This window comes from Pelmatolapia mariae, linkage group LG4, assembly GCF_036321145.2.
Source record: "Pelmatolapia mariae isolate MD_Pm_ZW linkage group LG4, Pm_UMD_F_2, whole genome shotgun sequence".
NCBI lineage: Eukaryota > Metazoa > Chordata > Actinopteri > Cichliformes > Cichlidae > Pelmatolapia > Pelmatolapia mariae.
In genome coordinates, this window is record NC_086230.1 from 19,980,773 (window position 1) to 20,003,954 (window position 23,182).

The 23,182-nt window shown below is 40.7% G+C and overlaps 1 protein-coding gene across 2 annotated transcripts in view; it reads right to left on the reverse strand.

Moving 5' to 3' along the window:
• Positions 1-3,276: 3,276 nt before the first annotated feature.
• The window catches only part of LOC134626204 (cytohesin-3), a 50,513-nt gene continuing 30,607 nt past the window's right edge, over positions 3,277-23,182 (reverse strand). For both annotated transcript variants that reach the window (XM_063471790.1, XM_063471791.1), the window contains exons 2-13: positions 21,226-21,308; positions 20,753-20,817; positions 19,120-19,186; positions 18,901-19,019; positions 18,387-18,467; positions 16,791-16,903; positions 15,702-15,850; positions 15,077-15,188; positions 11,538-11,614; positions 8,183-8,254; positions 7,879-8,033; positions 3,277-5,728 (exon numbers count right to left, since the gene is read on the reverse strand). In XM_063471790.1, the coding sequence (XP_063327860.1) occupies positions 5,656-5,728; positions 7,879-8,033; positions 8,183-8,254; positions 11,538-11,614; positions 15,077-15,188; positions 15,702-15,850; positions 16,791-16,903; positions 18,387-18,467; positions 18,901-19,019; positions 19,120-19,186; positions 20,753-20,817; positions 21,226-21,308 (1,166 nt within the window). In that variant the 3' untranslated portion in view covers positions 3,277-5,655. The remainder of the gene's footprint in view (positions 5,729-7,878; positions 8,034-8,182; positions 8,255-11,537; positions 11,615-15,076; positions 15,189-15,701; positions 15,851-16,790; positions 16,904-18,386; positions 18,468-18,900; positions 19,020-19,119; positions 19,187-20,752; positions 20,818-21,225; positions 21,309-23,182) is intronic.

The window sequence follows — 23,182 nt, forward strand, 5'->3', positions numbered from 1 at the left end:
TATCTACACATTGACCCAGAATCTAACATGAAATCATAGATACTTGTTTTATATACACTGGTTTTTGTTTATATTTTTAGATATATATATATATAATATGTCCAGATTACATGAATTCATGATGTTGTTCCTGGTGGAGCTGCTAAAGATCTTTGTTAAAAGGGCGTCGCATCTGTAAAATAAATGTCTGCCATCCAGCTTTTTTATTTTTTTTTTAGCACTTTACATTTTACCGCTGTGATTCCATATTTATCCACTAGGAGGCAGTGTTTGTCCTTTTCTTTCCTCAGCTCATTTTTTATCAGTGTGCAAATCTGCAAAAACAAAACCTGAAGTAACCTTTGTTATTTACGCACACTTCAAATCCAAAATACAAACACTGACTACCTAAGCTTACGCAGTGACTAACTGAGTCAGTCTTTGTCATTTACAGTACTGTGCAAAAGTCTTGAGCCATCCCTGAATTCTTTAAAAATAGTTTGCTTCTAATCTTCTGAACGTCTTTCAGCATTGTCTTTGGACGTCGGCTGCTTTTTCACTCATTGTCAGTTCATTTCCTGATCGTTTTCTGATGATTTTATTTTGTTAAGTCGCTTAACACTGACCGATTAATCGTTCAAGCATAAAAAAGGCACCTAACTCAACGGATGAACTTGAGTTAGGGGCACTTTATTACTAACAGCCTGTAATAAAAACACACCCTTTATCCATTTCTCTAGTCAATGCAGTTATGCACCAACAAAGTGACTCCCAAAATGACTGTTAGCTGGAAACGGGGCATATTTCAGCATGGTGGGATTTTAAATCTACCTACAGCAGATTTACAGTATCTGAAAGGCATGTTCTATGAAACAGGAAATCAAAATTGGTCCCAGTGGATGGATGCCTGTCAAGAAGCCATTCTTAAGGAAGGGAAACAGGGTTTTCCCCCTGAGGTACGAAATTAGAGTAACATTATTGAAGCAGTGTGGGATCATCTTGATGGAGGACAAAACAAGAACCATCCAACATCCAAAGAAGAGCTTTGAATGTCCTTCAAGAAGCCTGGAGAACTATTCCTGAAGACTACTTATAGAAATGACAAGAAAGTTTGCGTAACAGACTTCAGGCAGGTTGGAAAATAAAGGTGGTTGTACCAAGTATTGACTTTTAGGCTTGTTAGAATTGTACACACTCTGTTTTTGCCTTATAGACTGTATTTTCACGTGTGATGGTGCATGTTTCAATAAATCACTGCACCTATTTCACATTTTCCTAGCAAATTATAGAGAAATGAGGGGCAGCTCAAGCCTGCTGCACAGTACTGTAACTGTGATGTCTCGCTCTGCTTTTCTAATAAAATGTATTAAACCAAGTGTGTCCATCATTATGCTACCTGCTCAAATACAAGTTATAGCCACAGTTTTCCAAACCTGTCTTATAAAAGCACAAAAACAACAATATAGCATTAATTATTTTTGACTGTCCGATTACTTTTGAGCCTGTGAAAATAGGGAACTGTGTATAAAATGGACTGTAATTCCCAACCAGTTAATGCTGCACAAACACACAGTCTTGCTTATGTGATTTAAGTATCACAGACATTTTCAGCATTAGCTCTCATTTCCATTAAGTCATTTTTAGTATAATAACATTATGCTGCAATGAATGGAGTCACAAGCTGCACACTTTGTGTAGAATTTTTTTTTCCCATGGATGATAATCAGCTGAGCACTGGGTCCATAATACTTTAATATACTATTTTAGTGACCAATTTATTAGGTACACGATCATTTATTAAGTACATACAGACTGCTTTTGAACTGGACTGTTTGTTTTGCACATTAACACAATTTGCACACACAATTTTGCCTCCATAAAACATACTCGCATACAAAGTTGTCATTGTTACAGGCACTAGAAGTACACAGGTGGGTCAAATTTGATTATGAGAGCTCCAAAATGCAGGAATAAAAGCTATCGACTTAAATGATGAGATGTGCTGTTACTTAAGGAGAGCTGTACAGGGCCATAGAAATACATCAACCCAGCAGCAGGACCAGCATCTGCTCTGCCAGAGTCCTATAAGATTATCTCCAGTGGGCTACTGAGGGGCATCGTTCTGACCAAACTATCAGAATCAGACTCCATGAGGGTGGCATGGGGGCCTGCTATACTTCAGTGGGACTTGTGCTCGCAGCTTGACAGGCGGCACACCAGAACAGACACATCTGCCACTGATGGTCCACTCGTTTCATAGACTCAGTGGCAAGAGTGTGCAGGCATTTCCTGGATGAAGGAGGTACTAATGCCTCAGGAACCTCTGGGATGATATGTATCAGGGTATCCAAGGCGACCAAATAGAGCTAAAGCTCATCAATGCTCTCATCCAGGTCTGGGAGGACGTCCCTACAGGACATGTTCAAACCTTGTCTAATCCTACCAGTTGTGACAAGAACACTAGCAAAAAAGCAAAATTGGAAAATAATCAGTCAGGAGGGATAAGGAGAGAGTAATGATCTGTGGCCACCACCGGTGAAACCTTTCCCTAGATCCGAACACATCTGTATCCCAGAAGTTTATCTGGCTTTGTCTTACCGTGCTGACTAAATATTCCCTTATTTTATTTATTTGTCTTATGAATCTACTAAAGCTGTTATTATTTAATAGGGATGTTTTCCTTAAGTTTATTTTTATATGTAATGAGCAACTTATATTCACATCATTGACATAAATGATGTGTACAAAGTAAGAGAAACCCAGTAAGCACTGTAATAATCATAAACACTGAATCTACTGCAAGAAAGCTGTCGTTTTAGTTAAAGTTAAATGTACCTAAAAACGTACATCTCTGCACATAATAAAGCATAAAAATATTATTTCAGTATCTGTTTTACCACAGTAAACACTGAAGCGTATGACTTTTCATTTTGGTTGATGATTTTTTTTCTTTGAGAGAACAGGAGAAAAAAAGTCAAATTTAAGATTCAGGTTTTTGTGGATATTTCTCTGAACAACCTGTAGAGGGTGCTATTGCTTCACTTATTGTGCACGTTAACACACAAATCCAATAGGTTATCCTTCACCTTTCCCTACTTCCTGTTAATTTACCACGTGTTCACCAGGATGCAGGTATACATCACTGCTCCCCATCATGGAGGATGACCTCCGCATTCACAAAAACAAAAACAGCTCATCGTGCTCTAAGCAGCCTGAGTGCTTCATTAATAACAGCTCATTATTTATGCGAACAAGTAGGTCAGGACCGGCATTAATAATGAACACACCACAAATCTGCTTTATGTATACTTTATGTAGATACACGTGATGTACAACGTGACCAATAGCTTTTACAGAGAATATAAAAGTTAATGTAACTATAAGCCCACGCAGGGCAGTAGAAGATAATATCATGCCCTGACCACAAGGCTTTCATTGTATTTTACAATTATATAGAAAACTACTGGTGTTTTTGACATCATCATCAATTATATAATCACCATCACCGATATTACTTTAGTATAATCATCATCATCATCATATTCACTATAATCTTCATCATCATCATAAATACAACCACCTTTCTCACTCAGTCATGGCTTTTTAAACGGCGTTGTTACAGTTATTTATCCAATATTCATCATCCCCATATATTTTATAATGATTATGTTTAAGGCTTTTGCAAAGAAGACCCCAAACTTCAGCTGATGCAAACTGCCAGTCGGCTCAAACATGGTTACACAGAGAATTTGTGCATACTACAACAAAGAGACCAGAAAGCTATACATTGTATATACAAACATAACTTAGGCATACACTGCTGAACATTTACAGGTAGTATTAAACCATTTCACAAATGAAAATAAATACAAAAATGATAGCTGGTTATTAGATATAGAAATGTTCAAAGAGAAGAAACACAAAGGCAAGCAAGGATCTTTAGGAGTACGAACCAAATGCAAACAGGATCACAACAACACACCGACCTTCACTCACATGGGCCCATAGATAAGGGAAAGGAAAAAAAGAAGCTTAATTGGACTGGTACCTAACTGGGCTTCTGCACAGCCAAAATTAAAACCCACTCAGTAGACAGAAATGACTTTCTCAAATGAAAGCGCTCTGAAAGTTCTAATCCTTAAGATATCAATGAAATCAGATCCTATTTGATGCCCTTAATAGCTGGCATTCACGTATCCATCAGGTCCTGTCGGGTGGACATAATCTGCCTTCACATGAATGAGAGATTCACATACAGCAAACAACAGCATCACGTGTACTGTGTGTGACTTATGTGAAACATCACATACAGGTGCATGGGATTCTTCTATTGAAGTCAAATACACCTTTATTGTTTTTAACTGAATCGCACAGCTGCCAACAAATGGTATCCTGCTACTGTTTCACATTAAAAGCATTTAAAAAGGGGGCTTTTATTGTGAAGCAGTCATAGGTACCTAATATATTTCTCACTAAGATTAAGGCTGATGGAAATGGGTTACCCCATATTACATATGTAAAATATTGAAATAGTATTTTTAATACTAATCATTTATTAAAAATACTATTATATTAAAGGTGAGGAAAGGTGTGAAGAAGTCTAGTTGTAATCAAAGTCAAAACATTGTAAACAGCAGACAGTGCCGTAGTTCAAACATTCACTTCTCGAGCTGAAGATGCTTGGGTCGATCCGGAGAGGAGGCGCAAACGTGTGGGAGCTACCTGCTCTGGCGACCCCTCGTAAGGGAGCAGATGTTCGTAAATGTGTGACAGGATACCGTCAAACCAGAGGTGCTGAAATCTTAAGGATTGCAACTTTAAGTCCACAAAGCGAGTTAAATTTGAAGCTTTAGCAAAAGCGCCACTGCTACACAACTAAAGTAAGAAAGGATGCACGTTACAAAATTCTCTGCTCCACACAGATAAATGAAATCAGTCCAGCTGACTGTAAAGAACCTAAATCTAAGCCATCTTTTTGTTGTTGTTGATGTCCTCTGAGGTTACTCTTCAGCCGTGGCACCTTGAGAGAAGAATTCAGCACCAGAGTGAGATGACGACATGGTCCAGGTGAGGTTGCACTGCGGTCATAACCACGTCCCAAACGTGTCCATCCATCTCCTCATCCCACCTCCCCCCTTCTCCAGCAGTCACCCTTACATTTTGCGCACCGTGTCAATGACCACACATCTGAACTGATTCTGAATAACAACTTTTTTTCATAAAGCACAATGGAGGGAACACTTGCATCACTTATGCACCCATACTGTAGATGCGGTGTGCACCGATAGCATGCACACTGCTGCATACACACAAATACAAACATATTGGTCTACAATAACCCACATGCATGCATGTGCACCTGAAACATGGCAGTTGTGCTTTAGGGAAACCTATAAACATCTTATAAGCATGACTGGGGAGGTAGGGGGGTGTATATGAGATGGAGGAGAAACAAACTGGCTGGAGCGCTGCTTTCTCCCCAGCAAGTGTGTGATGTCTCCCCAGCAAGTGCACACAACTTGTGGAGAGTCCAGGAAAGAAACCAAAGTCTGCCTTCGGGGTTGAAGTCAGCTCTGTGCTCTTCAGTCCAGCTTTGCAGTGTGTGTGGTTTATGAATGCATGAACTTAAGGAGATAAAGATGGAGGGGGTTTGGAGGTTGACTTGATTGTCCCTCTTCACTTCTTGTTGGCGATGCGTCTCTTCCTGGTAGCCAGCATGTCGTAGAAAGGATCTCTGCTAATGCTTGCCCTAGAGAAGCCAATCAGAGGACAGCGATGAAATAAATAAGAAGGCCACATGAGAGGAGGGTCTCAAACATCTTTGATATGGAAATGTAGGCACATTTATACAAACGCATGCTTTAACTAGATCAGAAAAAGAAAAAAAAGTTTGTGGAGTGACCTAGTTAGGTTTCCATGGTTTCTGAAGAGGGACCCTCTCTCCTATTTTTTGTTCGTTGTTTTTTTTTTTTTGGTAGTCTGGTTTGCTGGAACCTTGCACCGATTCCCTCCTCCAGAACCCTGCCAAGAACGTATTGAACCATGCAGTCGCACACGCTCTTTTCCTCTCGCTGCAGGTTTATAGGTCTGAAGGAGGGCAAACAAGGCAGCTAGTGAGTCAGGAAGCCATTTGGGCTCTACCGAAAAGCCCAGTTTCACGGCTGCTAAATCCTGTTAGCACCAGCACAAAGCAAGAAGAGGCTCAACCCCCCACTGCGCATATCTCTGATTCCCTTTATAACGCCACACGCTAAAGAATGAGTGTGTGTAAGATGACTATCCTCTTTCATACTCCTCATTGTTGTTTTCTACAACCCAATTTCGTGAAACAATAACTCCACTGTGGAGAAATCAAATCCGAGTGCGGCTGCCACAGCTAAAAACCTTCTCCACCATTTTTCAGTCCTGAAAAATGCTTCTTAAAAACTGATACATTGACTGGAATTATTGATTTTATTTTATTTTTTTTAAGCACACTTTTCACTTCAAACGTGTCGTACTAATTCATACGACAGCAGCTCACTTCCTTAATTGACCTACTTGGTCCAACTTCACTGCCTGACACTCAAGATGAGCAGATAAGGCCTTGCCTCTATAATCATCTCTACTTTAAAAGAGGGGCAAATCATAATTTCCATAAAAAGCCTTTTATCTCCACAGAACCCCGAGTCCTCTCGGACCCCTCTGGTGAAGTGCAAGCTGTGACTTGTTAGCTTTGGTAGCTGTGAGTGCGTCACCCCTAGTTTGGAGTTGCCTGTGTTGGATAGGTTTGCTGGCTCACCCCTGGTGCGTTATACGCAATGTCTAATCCCGCATCATGTCTCCTGTGAATACTCTGATAGTATAGAGAGGGGAGGTGGATGATTGCACTACATTACGGTATATAAGCACTCTGTTCTGCTGAGCCAACTCTCTTTGACATTGCACCACCGTTTATGCAGTCGATTACAAAACATCCAGCATTTAGGTCATTAACAGCAAGGTTATCACTGCTGCCAAAGCCATGGTATACTCACTGGCAGCATGAATGTATACAATCTGATGGAAATAAAACATGTTGTTATTCGTTTCACTGTTTAATTTAAACACTGTAGTAAAATACAGTCACGTGAAAAAGAAAGTTTTTGGCAGCCGTCATTTGAAGCAGTTGTTTTCTGTAGGACTCTATCGTCTCACATCACTGTGGAGGAACTCTGGCCCACTCTTCTCTGCAACGTTGCTTCAGATCATTGAGGTTTGCGGACATTTTATTTAATGCACAGCTCTCTTAAGGTCCTGCCACATTGTAGCACCTTGGTTCTTTCCTTTTTCAGCCAATCTGTTGTAAAAATGCTGCTATGCTTTGGACCATTGCCCGGTTGCATGACCTAACTTGCACCAAGCTGTCAGACAGATGCTCTCTCGTGTGACTGCAGAACACTTCGGTATACAGAGCAGGTGATGATGGACTCAATGACTGTGAGGTTGCCAGGTCCTGTGGCTGCAAGACAGGCCCAAATCATCACGCCTCCACCACCATGCTGGAGAGCTGGTGTTTGATGTTTGTGCAAGTTTGAACGTGGTGAAATCACAGAAGTATAAGGGTCAGAACAGGACTTCGAGAGAGATATAACAAGGTGCTCAAGAAGATGACCGTGAATGAGATCACCTAAACTGAAATCAAGTCAGGTTTTTGATTTCGTAAGACTTTACGACTGCACCTCATATATTCAAGTTGTCTAAATTTAATTGAAATAAAAAAGAACAGGTTAAAACTGGTTTCTGCCTTAAATTAATCCAACATCAAGGAAATCACATTCACTGATTTTTTTTTTGATTTGTTTATTCTGACGTAACAACAACCATTACTGGTTTAACACTGGATCTTTGTGCCGTCATTACTATTACGAGGAATCTTACTTGATGGATTTAATCCACTCCTCCTTCTCCTCAGGCGTGGGTGCTGATATCCTGTATACTACATGGTTTCCCTCCACTACACGCCCATCTGCCTCTGTCTTACAGGCTTTGATCACCTGGCCCTTGTGATTCGGGTTGTAGAGCTCAAAACAGTTCTGAAGGAGGGACAGAGAGGGTCAAAGGTCATCAAAAACACGTGCCAGATAATTATCTTTGGCGAAGAAATATTTTGACAAAGGGAAGTTTTAGTGAACACAGTAACCAAGGGGAGAAAGGCTGAGGTCTCTAATCGGGCAACACTCACAGGTTTCCTGGGCTCCTCCACCTCCCTGATGCTGAGATTCTCCAGTGGGATGATCCCACGAGGCTCCTTGTCCTAAAGGAGAGAGCGATCAGAAGCAGGAACATGAGAGGAGGGGAAAAAACAACCAGAGTTAGACAGAGATAGATAGAAAGAGCAATTTAGAACAAAGTCAAAAAGCAAGTATTAAAGAAAGAACAGAAACCAGAAAAGGAGCAATGGGAAGAAATGGGAAATCAAAACGATGACTAAAAAATGGCGTAAAATGAGAAATAAACACTGGAACAGCCTTACACAGAAAAGAAAAATCCACTGTGACTGTAGCTTGTTGCCCCCCCTCTACTTGTGCATGCTGCAGTCTGACCAGAGGACAGGACATAATGATAGTGTCCTGAAGGATAATACTACAGCAAAGAGAGGACAGTGCTGATGTGGCAGCAAAGAAACAAAGGCACTGGTGAAAATCTTCAAGCACTATTGGCTAATTTTTATAGTAAGGGACACTAATTTAATAGCAACCCATGCCAACCTGAGCACATATGACAATTAAAACAGTCTGCAACATTTCATCCACTGTGGCCACAAGACAGGTATGTGATAATTACACGCTGGAGTTTTCTTCCTTTTCTATGATCCAGTAACTTTAGTAGCTTATTGCCGTTTGTGCAGAAACTAATACAGAAAGAGAACATTTAGGTAGCAAACCATGCTGAAACCACATTAGTTATGCACAATGGCAAAGTCAAAAAATTAATCCCTATGCAGAAATGCCAGAACTTCAGTTCCTAGAAGGGCAACTTCAGGGTCTTAAAACGCTTAAATGACACATTTCATAGCAGAAACAAGCATGTTCATAGTTTGATGGTTTGATTCTGTACAGCACTGCATTTCCTCTTCATTATAACTGTAGGGGTGGTGACACATTGCCGGGGGTATGGCCACTTTTAGTGACATATGCTAGACTTCATAGGCTTCTTTTTAAGCAGGATCTTTAGACCGTGTTTCTGGTGCTGGTGCCTTTTTTGTTTTTAATGAAATTATCTGATAAATAAATGTGGCTTGCTATGCACATAACATCGTGTCCAAGAAGTCTTTTATTCTATGTTACTTAGCGCTGATTAGCAGAACTAATCGTATGCAGATCTGTGCCATACATGCATACAGTCTATGGCTGAAAAATAGTGCACATATGCTGATTAGTCATCCACACTCTTGTCCAAATATGGTCACTTCTGGCTCCTAAGAAAGATGTAGGTATTTTTTCCAGGTCTTGTGTAGTAGGCGGGTCCAGCGAGGTGGCGTACCACTAATCCCTTCTTTGACTGCTATATAAGAGCTTTGAAGTGGTAACATTTTCTCTTTTCTCCCCTTTTTGCTTGCTTTGTTTATGACTACCTACATAGCTGTTCTTGTTTTACCATAAGTTTAGTTCAATTACCGTAATTCCCGGACTACAGAGCGCACCTGATTAAAAGCCGCATGCTCTAATTTTAGAAAGAAAATCAATTTTGTACTTGCACAGGCCGCACTGGATTTTAAGCCGTATGCGTTTCACTCGTAATATGAGATATTTACACAGCAATATTACACGTGAGGATTTTTAACGTTTAATTTAATCCATAAGGTAACATAAACGTTATGGTAACATACAAAAATACATACTGCAAATGCTTTTTTTCCTCGAACAGCGCCTGTAACACGGCTACCTTTAAGTATTCGTACGTATCAGTAACACACAAATTACGTTGCTTATGGTTTTTTTTACGGAAGAGTGCACAAACAACATTGCAACGCCTCTTAACAACCGGTAAAAATATATACCGTATATATACTACTTATCAATTTTATTAGTCTACTGTTACCAGGCAAAATGTTTTTGGCCGCATGAAAAAAAAATGCATTAGCCGCACGTCAGTATAAGCCGCAGTGTTCACAGTGTGGGAAAAAAGTAGCGGCTTATGACCCGAAAACTACGGTAAATAGAATTTTTTATTTTTTTTTTAAAAATCACAATTTTCACATTGTGACGTGGTCTGTGGTGCCGCTGCAGGGGGGTGGACGCACCTGCACGGAATCTGCAATCACGCCTCGCCGGCTTAAAAGCTGAACTAGGTCCTGCAGTTTTGTTGTTGTTGATGTGGATGTTGAGCTGTGAGCGGAGAGCTGCAGCTGTGGTGTGAACAGCAACCGTGTGAGAGTTAATAAAAGTAAATGTTGAAAAGCGTTGGAGTGTGGTCGAGTCCGTCATTCGTGCCACACACACCTATAGTTCATTTACTTTGAGACCTGTACTATGAAGCAGCATTTGGTCTCTTCCGGTTAACTTCAGAGTTAACCCTGGGTTTTTAGTACCACAAAGGTGGTTCAGTTCTTGTTCTTTGCAACAGGTGTGAAATTACCACCAACTGACCAATACATTCTCAGAAAATAGCATCACCCTTCATGGAAGATAGTTCCAAGGATTTGGATAGTAGGAGGGTTTTTAGAGGCCCCTAAAGTCTCTGTTTCCTCAGTGAGAATCAATAATAAATATAGATTCTTAGACCCAACCAGATGACTTCATTTTCTTTCCCGAACCAAAAAACTTTTCAGCCTGTGGTCCAAATCAGTTCATGAGTTTGTAAACTTGTGGCCTTTTCCTGTGGTTTGATGTCCTTTGACACAGAGAAGTGAACTCCCAGGTGGACTGAAATGTAGGAACCTTCAGTCCATTATTAATGGCCAAATGAGACTGGGCCAAGAGTATACTTACACTCGGTGTACTCTGCACATCTCTCACAATGCAAAGCATACCTGGTTACAGGAAGGTTTTCAGCTCAAAATTGCAGTGTGTAGCTTTTAGTTGGGTTGGATCTCTCCATAAACAAACCACTCAGAAGTCCATTTGGAAGGCGACACCTTTTCCAAAGAGTCTCTGTGTTTTCTTTTTTGTTCATTTTAAACGGACTGAAAGGGAGTGAAAACACCCTTAAACTGAGACTTAAGAACAGGTGGTCACAAACCAAATGTTGACACAGAGGCCACTTTTTATATCAAACTACCAACAAACTGTGTGAAGACAGTGCAACATATTCAGTTATGTTTGGTTTGTAGAGTTTACATGAAGAGCTCCCTGCTGAAATCCATAACCGTAACAGCAGTGTAGCAAACTTGAATCGTTAATCCTCGCCGTTTTTCTGGTGCTATGGAATAAACTGCTTGTTATAATTAACAAGGAGGCTGTAGACTCAGGGTGGATTTCATACAGACTTCTGAGGATAAAAATGAAATGCTCGGCTCTGTGATGACACAAGCATACACACAGCAGCGGCAGAGATGCCTTTTGTTAATCAAAAAAACATCTTGGTGTGAGACTCACAGTTGTGTATTCAAAGTAGTAGAGGCAGTTGTCCGTCAGGATGAACCACCTTCTCTTCCAGGTTTTCACTCTGCCCCCTGACAGGAAAAAAAAGAGGAGACAGGAAGTGACACAAAGGCCGCAGTGACAGACTGGCTGTCTGCCCTCAGGAAAAAGAGCAGGAAAAGTGATGCTCATTAATGAAGCCAACCAGCATCCGCTGTGTTTCCTTATGCACTTTAAAATGACAAAAGCAAACATAGGTAGATATGGTTGGACTACTTGCCTGCAAGCAAGAGAGAGAGATTACTCTTGTAAATGTAAGAAATCAAAGAGGCCCAAACCAGTTATTGACTTTAAGCATTAACTCCTTAGTAAATGTAATTCAATTTCCTGTGGCTGATCATTTCCAAAATGTCATTATTAAACACATACAATATTTCACATGCCTTTGAAAATTCACTTAGTGGGTTTCCTGTGATTTCCATTCAGTTTTCTGTGACACTGCGGCCTGAGCTAACGGGCAAACGGACGTCTTTTTAGTTTCTTGAAGATGTTTCAGCAGAATGAAGATATGCTTCTTCATTCTAAAAGCTAAAGGTGAGTCTAAAATACTGGAGGTGGTCCTGACACTACACTGTCATGTGAGTCAGGACTGGTAGACACATGATGACAGAGGTAGGGCAGGTCATCTACTAGTCCATGTCCCATTGCCAGAGGTTAAATATCCGTTACTCCCTACCAGCCTAACCAGCTGATTGACCAGAGTGACGAGTTGATACCCTTTATCTTTTAGAACTGAAGAAGCCTTTTGCATGTGAGGTGAAACATCTTCAAGAACCTAAAAGGAAGTCCAGTTCCCTTGAAGAACCTAAGACTACCATGAACTGGTGAACCCGTGAGACCCAACACAGACATTTCACTGTATGTGCACTTCGTGTATGCTCAGGGCTGTTGTAGATTTCTGTACCTGGGCTGTTTGTAGAAATCGATTCTCGTAACGACAGACTATACAGAGTTTCAGCCTTATCCCAATATTCATTTTTAAATAGAAGACCCTGTTTTGCTGCATATGCAAGATATTTTGGGCTGCGGCTCTTCAAATGCTCTGTGCTGCTACAGCTGTGCCACAGGAAGCTTAAATGTAAATCACTGACAACTGAAAACTGTTGGCTTTGACTTTTGAGACATGCAGGCAAGCTGCCTTGTGTGAGATTGCAGGCTACCAGCACAATCTCGCCCAACTTCAGGCTTAGTTAACTGATGACTCGAGCAACTGATAAATTATTACTGCCGTTGCCCATTCATTTTTTAAGGCAACAGGATAAAACCTCATTGGCTCTCAGGAGGGGAGAGCAAACTTGATGTGAACCTAACGTGGCACGTAAAGCAGCCCTGGAGGAGAAAACACTCACGCAAAAACACTCACGCAAAAACACGCACGTATCGTACACGACACCCCAGAGCAAGTTCGTCACCTCACGTGTTCATTTGTGCAAACTACATCCAAAACTATGTGTGTTATTAATTCCTAAGCATGACTTTTACTGCAGCATTTCCTTCCTGTTTTCATGGTCCCCTCACAGAAGCCTACATGGGTCACAGACAGCTATAAAAAGCTCTGTGTTTCCTTACATTTCAATAGACCCTGGCTATTGAATTAGCACGGCCAAATTTCCGCTGAGCACAGAGAGACATTTGCTAAAAAAGGCCTTATTCCTCCGTACCCTCCAGGGTTTATCTTTAGAGAGTTAAATTAGAAATATTACAGTGAGAACTGGTTGCGGGGGAAACTGCTCCAGGGAGGAACCGTGCAAGAATGTAATCATGTTAGGTCTGTGAGCCACAATGGGGCTATTTACATTCGTACGCACTAGCTTGATGAGGCTACAGAGACGTTACACAGAGTTTAAAGAATGTGCAGGTCAAAGCCAGGTGTGTGTGCATGTGTGTAAACACTGTAGTAAAAACCAACCACCTGCAGTGACTTTGCTCTTTAAACCAACAATATGTGGGCTAATAAACAGGTATTATGTCCAATAATAAATCACCTCCATACAGTAAATTATAAGCTGTTATGTATGTGAGGACTGCTGGAGTACCTGGCAAGTAATGGAGCGAGGTTCAAATCAGAAACACATGGGATCAGATGGGAGCGAACTTCAAGTAGAGTAAAACCAAGATTTATAAATGCATGACCTCATTGGAGATGAATACACGCCTGGCACACACACACACACACACACAGTCTTGTTTTCATAGCTTTGTGGGGATATCTAATTGACATAATGCTTTCCCTAGCTGCTTACCCAAACCATCACCATTAAAATTGAATGCCTAACCCTAACCCTTAGCCTAAACATAACCATAACCTAATTGTAACCCTGACACTAAAACCACATTTTGAGTCTCAAAAATGACTTCAAACTTGTGGTGACGGCATTTTGTCCCCATACAGCTGTTGGTCCCCACAAGTATAGTACACACACACACACACTTCAAATGACTATGGTTCACTCCATAAGAGGATTCCACGTCCAGGTTAATAAACAATGTACGCATCATTTCTAAACTATGTTTATACAGAGCTAATTGAGAATCTGCATCTGCATGGCTGTGCATGTGGGTTTCTCACCTCAGGATGATATGTTTCTTTATTTTTCTTTTAAGCGGGCTATAATTTGTCATACATCTTTTTTGTATTGTTTTAATAAACAACAACACGACGGGGTTTTCATTAGAAAGTCCCTCACACCATAAAGTATTTAAATATATTAAAATTTGTTTTACTTTGCTTGTAAAACACCTTGTGAAGCCCATTTAAAATTTCCTGTGTATGCGGTTCACATAAAATCAGCTACTGCCTTTTTTTTTTAATGTTTGAGATATAACTCACAGTTCATAATTTCAAATCATGTGGCTTTTAAACAGCCTGGCTTTTAGAATGAGAGGACCTCACTGATACATCACAAACAGTTGGTTACATTTATAATTATATCTGAAGCTTTGTGAGTGACAGAACTCACAAACTTACTGCTTGTAAGAATCATAGTTTCTAGGTTAAAAGGCTTTTTGTCAATCGTTAAGTTGACCTTGAAGACCTCGGTGGATGACTCCGCTCTACACCCCTACAGTTTTATCCGAATTCATTCAAAGCTTTTCAAGCTTTCATGTTTACATACAGAATGACATGCATGCATATTTTATATGCACTGTTTGCTCCGTTTACAATCGCCAGCAGACCTTCAATGAAATGGATCATTAATACACTCCCATGTATACACTGTAAGATACACGACTTGTATATAAAAGTTGAATGTTTGCTGTTCTATTTTTATCATATGGGTATGTTTGCAAAGTTTTATCTATCTTTCAGTTAATGTTTTACGATCAAAGGAGAGTGCACGAGCAACAGTTGCCACACAGTTTAAGTTCTCATGAGTCTAATTCTATAGTCGCAGACCAAAAAAAGAAGAAAGCAGGAGTTCCTAAATAAAGTCAAGCCGGATGTTTTGCATTCCCCCAGAACCTGAGCGTGAGCGCGTGAGACTCAGACTAACCTAATTTAAGCAGCCAGCCTTCTCTGTCTGGGTTGAAGAACGTGTGCGTCAGGTCGTTCCCGTCGTCCTCGGGGATCTTAAAGGGTTCGCTCTTGATGCTGTCGTATAGATTCTGCACAGAGAAAGAAAAAGCAGAAAAACGTTTACGCTTAGATGAAAACACACACACTTCTAACTCATGTGCAAAAACATTCAAGCCTTCAACTAACGGTGCATTAAACATGACACTGAGAAATCAATTTTCAGACAAAGACAAAGATTCATACATCAGTGACTCTGGGAGCTGGAAGATTTTTTAACAAGGTTCCTTTTTGTACCGAAGGAGCACTTTGGCAGACACGACAGCCTCTCGCATGTGAGTCGATCGACTTGTTTTTCGTCTTTTTCTTATTAAAGATCATCATTATCCTGAGCTGCAATGTCTCAATTAGGGAGGCATGACTCTCTGCTTTTCACAAAGGAGACCTATAAGCGAACCTATAAGTTTCCTTTTTGTCTGCTACATTGAAAAAAACCCCAAACATTTAATTTAATCCCTCCACTTTTACCTCCACAGTGTTTCAAATGCATACCACATAGGATAAATTCATCAAACCTAACGAAGTAATCAAGTCAAAGCTCTCACCCTGAGTAGCTCCTCTGGGAGATCTCCCCCTTCATTGATTCCTCTGTTCATGGAGATGAAGCGCTCCACTGGGGGCTTGTCTCTGACGTTGGGATTATGCAGGCTGGTGTTCAGCATGATAATGGCAAAAGATAGAACGTAGCATGTGTCTGTGGAGGTAATTACACACAGTGTCACAGGGAAACAACCAAATACACATATGCACATTCCACACGTGTGTGGAGGTTATAGATTAGTGTGGATGTGATAAAAATAGTTAGAATTTAAAAGAAAATGTGACAAATATGACATTACCAAGAAAGTAGTGGCTGTATAGTAGAGGGCATTCAACTTATTTGCCATAAAAGGGAATTAGAAACATCTTGTAGCACATTTTCACACCACAGATTGAAGCAAAACCTGATAAAACGGAGAATTTAATCAACAGAAAAGCCCATCTTCTGACACACAGTGTGTTCCTGCTCTTACGACTCGGTTTCATCCATCCACACACTAAGAGCCCCAGACAACATCCTCTGCATGTAATTTATAACCCAGTGTGCACCACTCTTGAGGGATGACCAATAACCAAGTCTGGGTGTGTCACCACTGCACCACATCAATATTCACGACCCGAGCCGTCACCTGCATCCTCCTTAACACTAACACGTGAGCAGGAAGGCTATGTGCAACAAGCCAAGACGGCGCTAATGACCGCTATTGACCGGTGATCAATTTCATCATCACTGCTGGAGACACGAATGCTGATCGCACAGGGATTAGTGAGCAACTTGCCAACTTCAGTGAAAAACTGTAATTGGACTTCAGGTCCACTCAAGTTCACACAGAGGCTGAAATAATGAACCTCAAACAAATATTCTGAAGCTGCACCCCTACGCAGTCGCAAAATCTCCGCATGTAGCCACAAGGTAAAGATTTATACAGGTCCAGCTGTCCGGTGAGAGACGACAGACAGACAGAAGCATTGATTTGAATCCGGGTGGTCTGGTGGGCAGAGCATGTTATCCGTCCTGGACTGTCTGGCTGAGTCTGACTCATATATCTGCTGCAGTGCAAACGTGTGTGTATGTGTGTACGTGTGTGTGGTACCTGTGGACTGGAAGACGCCGGGATTGCATTGGCAGTACCTGGAGGCAAACGCCTCCATCATACGATCAATCTTCTGGGCTTCGCCGGGAAGTCTGAAGCTCCACAGAAACTGCCTGCAACAGCAGAGAGCGAGAGGAAAAATGTAATGATGTGTCATGAAATATTGATGTGAATGTTTGTAACAGTATCTGTGTTTTTCCCTGTGAATGACAAAACAGTATTACACGGCACAGACATTTCTTTATATTAGGAGGGTGTATTTATGGCATAAATGAAGACGTCTTTGCCCACAGGCAGTTTTGTTTTTCTAGTGTTAGATTAGATTTTGATATTTCTGCAAAAAAAAAAAAAAAAAAAAAAAAACAGCACAAAGAACACTCTTGTCTTTCATTGGACACCCAACAAAACAAACAACTAAAAGTTAGAGCAAGCTTTTAAAGCTGTGCATGGGAAAATACTCTATTTTTTTAGCACTTTGAACACAGCTTTAGGCAGGAATCAGATACACTGATCACCTAACTTGATGCGCAGGTTTACATGACACATTGTTGACATATAAGTGGTGTGCATACTGGCTCCTCTGTTATCAGTCGCATGAAAAAATATTTATTTAATGGTGACAACACATGTTAATGTAAATCAGCATAAAAATATAATGTGTAAAATATGTTTTGTCCCAGAATTTGCCAATTAGTTAATTATTTGTAATAATAGGTAACAATGAATATACGCGTGACAGTGCCCGCACGTGACAAAAGATCAAAAGTAGCATCGTTGTGCCTCCACTTGATCTCGTCACGGCCACAGTGCTGGTGCAACAAGTAGCAGAGGCCTCATCTGAGTTTAAACCTGGATCTGTTTTTGCTCGGATGTGCAGAGCAGCGGTCTCCCTGTGGACCGCTTTGCATGGTTGATCGTTATGCTCTCCTCCAACTAGATTCTTATTGGCAGGGCCACTGCCAATTTAGAGAAAAGCACTACATCAATAACATCTCAGCAATATCCAATCCCATATGAAAAGTGTTTTCCGAATGCACCAACAACCTGACCAACTTACAAATTTGCAAATCACATCACAAACGACAACATGACAAACCATCTAAAAAAAAATGATCAGCTAGCCTAATTGTTCTAATATTATTTTTATAATGGCAACTGGTGCATCCCGGGAAAGGTCTCTGACAGATACACCCCTCCCCCCACCCTCACCTTCCCTGCAAACAGTCGGTTGGCTCAAGTGTGGGAACAATTTCAGTCAGGCCAAGATTTTTTACAGCCGTGATATAATGTCATATTTCAACAGTTTACAATGGGAAAACCAAATACGTGAAGTGAAGCCAAGGCGGATTTCTTTCAGTTTGGTCTGTAAAACTCGGTGCACGTCTGGTGTTTACTTTGCAAAAGAAAAGTACCAAAGCAACAATAAAATTTGTAAAACACCATCTTATCGTGCTACAAACTCCCGTATGTTGCTTTGGCGGGTTTTTTTATACTTGAAATCGTGCCTGCCCTTCACAAACTTTACAATCTGGACTGTAGTACCCACTCACTGTCGCCTGCTTTAATTTTTTCTTCCTAATATGAGTTGTTAAGTACCTTAATGCTTGAACGAGGTTGAGGTCTGCAAACTCGTGAAGCTCCACAAACGCCTGGAGGACCTTAATGTTGAAGTCATCCCTGGGGTGGTGGTGGTGTGGTGGGGAGAGAAACACATGTGATGAGTAGTTCAGCTTAAACAAAAGCAGAAGAAGTGATGAACTCATATGCTCAGTGACTGAAGGTGGAAAGCAAAGTCCTGCAGCCACGTCACAGTGCCACTCTCAGACAGAGAGCCACTGTGCCGGCTGAGACAGGCAGCGTGATGTCCCCTGTTGTTTTGACATCCTATCCCCATTGACTTCCCTTCGATAAGAACCACATGTCCCCTACACTTTTTTTCCTCTTTCAGCGGCACGGTCTCCTGGCACTGTTCTGCTCCATAAATCCAGACCACCAATTTCCCAGGGCTCTATCACTGATGTCTGAGCACGTGCAGTGCAGATCTGACAAGGACGTGGGGAGAGGGAAAAGAAAGGTGGAAGGAAAACAGAGAGAAAACTGGAGAGCTCACCGTTCCCCTAAATAGTCCCCGATGACTGTTTTGTTGAGCCCTTCTCCTTTGTAGAGGAACTGTGCAATGTCCTCAGGGGTGTTCTGGAGAAGATCATTCTCCAAAAGAAACTGGATTCCCTGTTTTTAAAGAGAGAGCAAGCACAGTATAAATAGGTATTTTACTCAGTTTCAATGAATGATTTGAATTTAAACTCCAGAGCTGTGGATCTCCTCTGACCTTCTTTGGGTCCATGTTGAACTTTTTCCTTCCCATAGCGATCTGCTTGTTTCTTTGTGTGGTTTTGCTGTGACAAAAACCAAAAGAATAAAAAACACAGAAAACATCCTTCACATGACAGCCGAGTCCAATTTTGCTCCCCGGCTGCTGCGTGTGTTTAGTAGGTCACTTTGTGTCGAGTTTATTCAGGGCCTGTCATAACTGTGTTTACCAACCACTCAGTCAAGTAAAGGCTGAGTTTACATTTGGATTAAACTGAGAAAACTTGAATTATGTTCACGACATGTGATTGTGCATCAGCTGTTACTGCTCACTTGAGTGTATCTTGTCCCTTTTCTTTAATTCATCTTAGCTAACTGGACGTACATTGTCCCATATTAATGCTCGAAACACTTTTTGCTCTCACTCCTCGGGGAAATCTCCACCTTTGCGTGTCTTTGAACGCTCCCTAAGCCTTACGTGCGCCCAAAAATAGCTGGAGCCCCTTTGCCAGCTGCGCCTGAGACACACAAACAGCCTGACACGTGACCTCGCCCCACCTCAGCAACCAATCAAATGCAGACTGTTTGGTTAATGTTAAGTCGAGGGACTGTCCCGCTTTTCTCCTCAAACAATGGGGTATTAACATGTTAACACACACACAAACTGACAGGTGTGAGTCTCACTGCAAAGGTAACTGTATGTTAAAAGAGTAGCAGAGCCAAAGCAAACAAAAACTAATGAGCTGATCTCTTGGCGGTTCATTGAAGCCATCCAAACAGCCAAACAGTAACTTTAACAAGCAGTAGCTGGCTTCAGCACATCAGTATTCATCAGATAAAACAAAAAAAACATGCAACACTACTACTTTTTGACTTGCCTTCATTTAAATCTCCAACACTATCAGCTATCCTGCTAATTAAGGCCTAGAGACCAATTAGTGACCATCTAGAGACCACTGGTCACTAGGGAAAAGAGTGCATTCTGCTACTGGTTGACGAAATACGTTGGTTAACTTGGTTAACTAAGGCACAACTTTGAAGGTGAATGTTTCAGTTTTTCCAGTTTCACATCTTCACAATCGCTTGGAGATTAAAATGGCGAGTGTTTGCAGACAAGTTGGCGACTTCCATGTAAACTACAGACGGACGCGGCAATCTGCTCATAAACAAAGCAACCACAAAGAGGTTTTTGGTGGAGCACCACTCTCTTTGCAACAGATTTCACCTAGCATCAGCTAGCAACCACTCAACAACTATTCAGGAAATACACATTTCCTTAGCAATCGGGGGCACCGACCAGTTTCTATGACTGTGTGACTGAAGCTTAATTTAGCATTTGAGGGACTGCTGGTACCAGCTATTTAAATGTTTGCTTTTTACTTCTTTAGTCCATTTGATATAATTTAAAATTAATACTTCTGAGTTTTACATGAATTAATGTAAAGAAAAAAAAGGTAAAACTTCATGTTATCTTGGTCCTATGAAAACACCAATGAGCATTATTATTATTTACTTTTAGATTTTATTGCCAATTCAACGACAGCTTACAGACAAAACTAAGAGCCAAGAAAATGCTATCATAAGGACATAATTCATAATGAAAATAATCACACAACATTTAAAAAAAGAAAAGAAAAACAATCAAAACTCACCTCTCCCCCACACAGGTTAGCTGCTCGATCTCAGTCATTACCTCTGCAATCTCAAACTTCAGCCGCTGAAATCGAAGGACAGAGTCACTTGTTTCATAAAGTCAAGTTTATAGCTCCTGAGACAACACAGTGCAGCTCTTGAGTGATCAGCAAACACAGTCTATGATTTTATTAGTTAAATATATTTAATAGTGAAAGGCTTGCTTATTAATATGACGAAGACATATGACACTTCATGACAAAAGACAACAGGAAACAGCAGATAGGTTTTTTTCTAATATAAGTAAATGTAACAATATAAGATCTGAAAACAAATGAAATAAGGTTCATTGTTCTGCACTGCACCAGAGGACTTTTCAGACATGCAACGCACATCAACAACCGGTTTTATTAGTTTGAGGCTTGCTCCGAATCATTCATTTAGAACTGTACGATCAGATTACTCAAATAACATTAATTCCACTGTTACTCACTTCAATATCATCCAGAAGCTCTTTTTTCCTACGCCGTATGTTTGACAGCTCATCTCTTTCCTCTAAAGACAGGTCCTCGGGCACTGGAAAACACAGCGTGCAGGGAAAATGAAATAGCATGTGAGTGATAGAGAGGGGCAGGGTTATGACAGTGGATTAATTTAATTCAGCTTCCGACCAGCCAGACAGAGTCACGGGGATTAAGCTTTGACAGCGCATACCTGTTCGATGAATCCATCCCAGAGACATTACTCATGACCCAAATTAATACACTAACAGACAGAATTGCCACTTCATTTTGAAAGCCGGGATTAAATGCAGCAAAGAGACTGGGAAGGAGTGTGCCGGGAAGTTCCACAGATATTTTTTTTTTGTGGCCTTTTCTACTCTTGCATATTTTATGTTATCCTGCAGGTGGGTGTGCTGTTGAACCTTGGATTATTCACAAATTCCCTTCCTAAATATGAAGATTAAATTCGGTCCAATTCTGATCCATGATTACAGATTTATTAACTGGTGAAAAGTCTTTGCTGGAGCTCACACAAAGTCACATGGTCAGATTAGTTTTTAACAGGTGATTTCCACGCATTTCAAAAAGTCCCAGAGGTTTCTCAATAAAGCGAATGCTCTGCCAACATTCATGCTTGCTTTGCTTTCATTTCTGTCTCTCCAACCTCTCATAACAAATGGAGCAGGGTAAAGTTTCCAGTTTCTTCAGGCATTCCAGAGTCCATCATTTCAGCTTCCAAAAGCCTTTTTGGGAAAACAAAAACCACTTGGTTTTGCAATCAAGCTTTCATTTTTTGTACTCAGGATGTCATAGTGAAATACTATAGACTCTTAAAGACTACCAATCTAAATATCTATGGTGTCATTACTTTATAGCAATACTGAGGAGTGAAGATTCAACGCACAGCTCTGAAATCTATTATGCAAACTTTCTTGTACTGTCTTTAAGTAGTCTTCAGGAATAGTTCTCCAGGCCTCTTGAAGGACCTTCAAAGCTCTTCTTTGGACGTTTTCTCTGCTCTCTCTCAAGATGGTCCCACACTGCTTCGGTAATGTCAAGGTCTGGGCTCTGGGGAGACTGTGGACACTTATTTTGTATCTCTCTTCTGAGCTCCTCCAAATATTTTGCTGACCATTTGAAACACAAACTTTAAATTTGGATTCATCACTCCATCAGATGTACCAGTAACTTTTAGTCTGGTTCCCGTGTAATTTGGCATACCTCAGCCTTTCCTCCCTGTTTCTTTTCCTTCAGAATGATTTCTTGCCAGCCGCCCTTCCACTGAGACCATTGCTGATTAGGCTCCATTGAACAGTAGATGGATGAACTCACGGGGCCAGATGCATCTCTCAGGTTCTATGTCAGGTCTTTGCTGGATTTGCTCTTGTTTCTTAAGGACATCACTCTTGGGTACTGTTCATCTACTCTACATAGCTTTTCTGCCAATTCTTCATTTGTTTTCCACTTCTCTAGTTTCCTCAAACTTTTTAAGGACACACTGCACACCATTCCAACATATGTAAAGTGATCAGCTAGTCTTTTTAATCACCTTGTTGGAACAAAAACTACAATTTTTTCTGTAAAACTGTGTTACCTTTGATTTTTTTCATAGAAAAAAGAAAAGCTAAAGATCTAAAGGTACAATTTAAAATTGGTTCTTTGCCAAGTGATAAGTGTAGACAACACTGATTCATCCCTTGAGTTAGGCCCCTTTTTCATGCTTGAATTAAGGTACAGCAGGTCAGTATCAGTGCAAAAAACAAACAAACAAAAAAACATTCCTCTGAAAATTGTCAGGTACAAGGACTGGATTGAAAATGAGTGAAAAAGTGGCCAATGTCCAGAGAAAATGTTTTGAAAAACCTTCAGAAAGACTATTGCTCAAGACAACTTTAAAAAATATTTAGAAGAAAATCAGGCTCCTTGGAAGCAAAATACGAAGTAATG